The sequence below is a fragment of the Larus michahellis genome, chromosome 5, assembly GCF_964199755.1.
Source record: "Larus michahellis chromosome 5, bLarMic1.1, whole genome shotgun sequence".
Taxonomy (NCBI): Eukaryota; Metazoa; Chordata; class Aves; order Charadriiformes; family Laridae; genus Larus; species Larus michahellis.
The window spans coordinates 32,810,305-32,816,805 of record NC_133900.1 but is presented as its reverse complement, the minus strand read 5'-3'; the positions used below and the strand labels follow the sequence as shown (position 1 = coordinate 32,816,805).

At 46.9% G+C, this 6,501-nt stretch overlaps 1 protein-coding gene across 1 annotated transcript in view; it reads left to right on the top strand.

Annotated features, from left to right (window-relative positions):
- The first annotated feature begins 4,393 nt into the window (after positions 1-4,393).
- The window catches only part of MTTP (microsomal triglyceride transfer protein), a 28,774-nt gene continuing 26,666 nt past the window's right edge, over positions 4,394-6,501 (top strand). The window contains exon 1 of the mRNA XM_074588768.1: positions 4,394-4,527. Within this exon, the coding sequence (XP_074444869.1) occupies positions 4,467-4,527 (61 nt within the window). The 5' untranslated portion in view covers positions 4,394-4,466. The remainder of the gene's footprint in view (positions 4,528-6,501) is intronic.

Here is a 6,501-nt window from a genome sequence, read left to right as displayed (position 1 = left end):
AACGGGCGGCAGTCACGCGGCGCTAACGGAGACCGCCCCGGCGCTGAGGGGCGTGTCCGATATAAAGTATCGCGTTGCGTCACGATAAGCCTTTCCCGCCCCGCTACCGCCTGCCTGTTGCTTGGGGGGCGTACACGGGGGTTGTGTGGGGTGGCGGGGAGCGGCCGTCGTTCTGGCCCCGCTGGGCAGCGGGGCTGCACCCCCGACTGCTGTGTTCTGTGTCCGCACTGGTTTCACCTGCAGCAGCTTCCAGTCGAAAAAAAAACCACAACACAACCCCCAAAAAATACAACCGTAACGAATGCACTTGAAGATCAGTCATGGTTTGGGGTGGGTTTCTCATTTTCACGCCGTTGCTTATGACAGTCACCGACGGGCCGAGGTTGGCTGTCGGTGGCCACTCGGGGTCGGCGTGGAGGTGGGTGCCTGGACTGGCCTCAGGGGCCTTTGGGGCCCGGCCTTGCAGGCAGGTAGACAGGGGAGCACACTGCTTGGAAATCAGCCCCTGCTGCGACTTACAGGGAAAGCCGTGCTCCTCCTCCCTTATGGCTGCCGTGGCTCCACAGGATTAAGAGGAGCGAAAAGTAAGAAAACCTTATTTTTATCTGATGGTTTTGATGACACTGCTGAGTTCACGCAGGGGACAGCGAAGTATTTTTAAGTTGGTGACATTCCTCAGAGCAGATTTCTCGCTCCAGAGGTCCCCCAGCAATGCCGTGTTCCCACTGCCCCTTAAAAAGGGGTGCGCGCCTTCACGCTTCAAAGGCCAACACCAATTAGCTTTTTAAACTCTAGTGTCAACGAAGGGCAGCGTTCTTTTGCCTTCAGATAACTTCATGAACAAATGCTGCCCTGGTACAGAATTTGATTCTGGAGACGGGGATTATATTATATGAGAAAAATGTATTTTGGGCAGCCTAAATATGTAGATATCTGTTCACCCCTGGTTAATGAGACACATAAAGTTAGCAAACATAAGAGCGCATGCTACCATAATATCCTTTTCATCTGCATCGATGTTTATCTCAAGTTTCATTCGTTCCAGATATACACACTCTTTCAGTTTTAGTGCTGGTTTCAGGTTTACTATGGCTATGTTAAAATCACAAAACTGTGTGCTGTCACTATAGTAAGACACTGACCTTTAACTGCTGTTGGTATTTAATATTTGCTGTAATATTTGATCTCGTTTGTGATTCCTATTCCCTGCATTACTTTAAAAATAGCTGGATTTGCATTTGCTTTTGCTAGCATCTATTTAAAACCTCACTTGTGTTACTATTCATATCTAGCTTTACACATCAGCATCACAAAAGTCCAAATGTGCCACTGTCCCTGTGAAGAATCCTTTGGTTTCCTTTGGTCATTAAAAGGTTGCAGATCAGTTACTGATAGAAGCCCATCTGCTTGCTTGCTCTTTTAAAAAAAACAAAAAGTCATCTAACAAATTCACCTAATATTCAGATGTACTTTTTCTTAGAATGCAGCAAACGCTTACGCATTTTGATTTATAAATCTGTTTTTTTCATATTGGGCTTTCTAAAGCGTCAGTGTTGCTAACCCAGATCCCTACGTCCTCAAACACTGATACAGGGTAATGCAATGTTTTATGAACTCTGCCAAGTGGTGACAAAGCAAAATGAAAACCTGAGCAGTTGCAAATATTGAGAAAGAGCTGTCTGACTGGATTTCATTATTTTGATAGAGCCATAACATGACTTTTCAAGATGCTCGTTCAAATGGTGAGTTCCCCCCAGCAACAGAACAAACTCAGCGCCCCATAGTTGAAAGCTGTATATTGAAGCATTCTGTACAAGCAGCACTGCTGGTCAAGAGGCAGAGTGTGGCGAGAGGAAAAAAGATACTCAGTGGAGGCTTGGGTGTGGACACAGACATCAGTCTCTGTGGTCCAGGTCTGATTGCAGCACTCCTGAGGCGAGGCTTGGGACGTGAGTGACACGCACAACTCACCTTTAGCCAGTGGCTTGGCTATGCATCTCCCTCCCCCCACCCCCTGTGGCAGAAACAGGGGGTGGTGGGGCATCTTATCCACCAAAACAGCAGGAGCTGGGACACACAGGCACCCATCTGAAGGGCAAAGATGGACTTGGGTACTTTGATGCGCGTAGCTGAAAGTTTGTGTTGAAAACCAAGATCTTCACACTGTCACTTGTGAAGACAGAAACATTCCATTGACCTCAGAAGATGTGAGGAAATCTCATTAGTTTTATTAGGTTGTATAAAGATATGAGACTTATAGTTTGGACTCTGGAAAATGTGCAGCAACAGTAGTACTTTGACCCCAGTACATATGCCAGCATGGCGTGAAGCGTACATTAGGGGCTGATCCTCAACCTCTGCGTGTAATGGACTTTGGTGGGCACAACACTTCTTTCACTGGTGTAATTTGACTTCAGGGAAGTCACTGCTCATTTACTCTGGGCATAACTGACATGAAGCTCAGGCCTCCTGGTTTTAAGCTGTTTGAAGAATATACCAAGTATGCATTATAGGTATGTATATAGGTATATGTATGTATATGCACGTGGAAATATATGTACGCTATTTCTCTACATCATGGCTACATTCTTAGTTCTATAATTGGCCCTACTACACTGGTGTCCAAAGAGAGAATGCTGATTTAACTCAGCAGGGGATCTGGCCTCTGATATTCTAGTGTCTAAGGGAGGCCTTTTTGTAAATAACTTCATTTCAAGGAAGAAATACATCTCCTCTGTCCCCAGAGCATAAAAGGACAATTTCTTTTCTCCAGATTTCAGACCAACATCAAGTGCTCACCGTGAGTGAAATGTGAACGTTGCATTTCCAGATCAGGATCCTTACCTCTGGTCTCTCTCTAGTCAGAGTTAGTTTTTGCACACAAATAGTGTCCTTATTTTTTTCAAAAAAAGCTCAGAAAGCCTGGCAAGCTCCTTGTTCACCAAACGCAGAAAAAGGCTCAGCTGGAGTCCTCTGCCTCAGTCCCTTGAATTCAGGAGCATGTTACAGCCTGCACTGGGGAAGCAGCACAAATAACAGCAAACTGGGGAGCATCAGTAGCAGTCCCCAGGGTTTCCTACTAATCTCCTCCCTCCCGCATGCATGCACACACAACACGCGAAGAGCTCCAGAGGGACTTCCACAAGGTGCAGAGAGATGAGCCTGAGCGAGGGGCGTTTGCATGGATAGACCTGTTGCTTCTCACTGCTGGGCAACATTTGACATCCATAGTGCTTAGCTTCTCTTCTACCACAAGGCAACAGGGGCAGCATTTATACCACCCAAGGTGAAGACTGTTCTCACCTTACAATCCCTTACTAATACAGAGGAGCTGGTGGCAGAAATGTCCCATTGGGAACAGCTGAATGCAGCCTGTGGTGGCACTGGTTCAGTCAGGATGCTCGTAGCTCACAGTCTTGTTAAAGCAACCTCTGGAAAGTGGAGTGGAGGAGTGTGGTGACGGCTCATGGGTGGGCCTCTTCAAGCAGGACCAGATCCTCCCTCCCCGCAGAGCCAGGGAAGCTTCACATGCCAGGGGAGAGTGTGTCCCCTTGCAGACTGTGACAGCCAGGGGGTGACCTACTGCCCCGCCATCACCTGAAGGACAAGGGGTCCTTTAGCAAGCCCTGTGGCCATGAGGCTTAGTGCAAGATGACCTGGGATTTACTCTCAGAGGAAATGGGGAAGCGCGTGAGCTAGTCAGCTGGGGGCTTATCAGGGGAGGCGGTGAAGTGAGCGTGAGAAAAGGGGAAAATAGGGGTGAAAAGGAGGGCCTGGTTTGCCCTGCTCCCAGACCTAGCCATGCAGGTACTCTTTGCCGAGGTGGGACGGAATGGCAAGTTTATCTCATCCTTTCAGCCTCTAACATCTGCCAGTGCAACGATGGAGCTGGGGCTCCTGAAACAAAGAGAATTTGGTAGGATACAATGTAGCAGGAGCTGACATTGCATCTGAGTCTCCGTAACAAAGTAGCATCACTTTTTGGGATGGCACTGATAAATCCCATGTACTTCTGCTTCCAGGAAGACCCTTAAAAAGCATCTGCCTCTGGGGTTGCTCCAAGAGATGGTACGAGACAGTGGTCAGGGTCTGTCCCCTGGCAGCAACAGACCCAAACACCCTTTCGTTCAGACAGAGGAGGAGCAGTGGGTTCTGCCAGGCCTGGAGAGGGGCTTCCCCGCTCAGAAATGTGGCAGTGTGGGCTTAGCATTCAAAAATGAAAGCTGAGGCAATCGATAAAATGGGGTAGAAACCACCAGTTACCTTAGTTCTTAATAATTAACTGGAAGTCCTTTGATGAACTTAGTACCTGAGTGTGGAATTTGGAATCTGACCTTTACTACATCTAGATAAACAGTGTGGCCGACCTGGCAGTGCTCTCTGCAAGCGCCCCTCCACTCTCAGCAGCTCACTTCTTGGAGGCTCTCACACTTCATGCTGCAGTCAGGAGCTCGGGGGAGTCCAGCATGATTCTTCTTACTGTGCTGTTCCTTTGCATCATTTCCACCTACTCAGCCTCTGTTAAAGGTAGGTCTGTGCCGGACTCGGCTCAGCAAAGGCATAACCAGTGTGTGTATGCAGATCTGTTTTGCAGCAAAAACAATCATCTTTACTTGTTTGTCTTTGAGTAATGCAAAATACATTCAGTAATTACAAAGGCTTACGTGCTTGTAGCATTCATGTCGGCAGAGGGGATGGAAGAGACAATGTTTTCAGGTGCACAGGACCAGCGACATGAGCCAGGAGACTGGGGATCTTGACCTTGCTTAGTCAGGACACGCTGTGGGAGCACTGACTTGAAAGGGACTATGCTCAAAACTTAAACACACAGAAGTGCTCTGGTGGAGCACAGCCAGGAAGTGCTCAGGGCTCTCCAGGTTTCAGCTTCTGAGCAGTTGACTGAGCTACCACTGAAGTCAGTAACAAGCATCCCATTAATTTCATGGGGAGCTTGCTCTGCAATAAGTCATGAAAAGCTGGATGTCTGCACAAGCCCTGGGAGCAGGGCTTTACTGAGGTGTCTTGACAAAGGTCAAGGGTATGAAATTTGGAGAGTGCCCACTTCAGCAGTGCCAGCGTATGAAGCAAGGAAAGGTGTCTTTTCTAGTGGACCTTCATGTACAATTTGACATTAAATTTAGAGGAGCAGCAACCTTAAAACATGAGCTGACACCTAGTTTTTCGTTTAATAAGGATGTCCTCATCATAAGGAGGAGGAGCAGGTTGGGGCACACCATCCTAGGTTAAACTGTTAAAAAGGCTGTAGAGGTGCTCTTATGGGTGCCTTTTCCTCCTCCCTGCAGGGGATCCAGGACACTGTATCTATCTATGTAAGCACAGAGCAACGATCTTCCTCCCTACCTCCATACACCCTTACGACAGGAGTTATAAAGCAGAGAAGTTTGCAGGCAGTTCTTCTACCCATGAGTGTATTTCACAAAACTGCTAAGTAACGTTTATGGCTAGAAACCAACATGCTGCTGTCAGCTTTTCCCATCTTCTCCTTAATTACAATTAAGCAAAGATCCTTCTTGATGTGAAATAATATTTGCTTGTCACTTTACATCCCCGAGGTACGGAGCAGGTATTTTCTCATTAATTAGTCCTCCCTTCAGCTCTGGCAGGTCTCATCTCTCTCTTGTGCAGAGAGATTGAGAGCTAAATTACTGGCCCAAAAGCCGCTTAGTGCCTCAGTGACAGAGCTGGGATTAGGATAAGTGTTTTACCTTTCCACCAGGGCCATGCTTCTTTTTGGAAATATTGAAGGAATACTCTTTTCTTTTAAGTCATCTATATCAGCACACATGAAACTTTCCTACTGCAGTTTCACTTGAAAAATATTTTCAAAGTGGATGGGTCTTGCATTTTAAAGCTATCCGGTATCAGAAACAGCAGCAAATATAATTTATGAAGGTAGAGCCAGCAAGTAGTTAGAGACGCAAATGCTGTGCATGCCATATGTATTAATAAAAGGCACAGGACTTGACAGCTGTCTCTACTTATGCAGTGTAACCTTCTGTATTATACAGTATCATGATTTAATTATAGACTTGGCATGTTACCCTTAATGACAGACACTTAACATTACTAGTCAAACTATATGTTATGTACTCCACCTTGAAGGCAGGCACTTCTGACCCTAAGAGAGCAAGGCCAATTGCAGTCTTTATGTCCATCTCTCCTCCCTTCTTGGTCAGTGGGACATTTGCCATCAGCTGAAATGGCAATGGCTATATGGGTGGCAGGGATCCCAGTGCTGTGCTGAATAGAAAGGAAAGAGCTTCTAAAGGCAGGAGGTTTTTTAAAGAAAAGTTTCTTGTCTCTCTTGGCTTCCCCATTTCCACTGCAGTAAGTGCTAACTCCTTGTGACTGCCTTGAATACTGCCTCATCCCTGCTGCTTCTCTTATCGTGATCCACCGGTGGCTCACCCTTTTCCATGAGTGACACCAGTCTTATAACTAAAGGCATCTTCTGCCCTAGCTCCTGCAGAGTTTTCCACA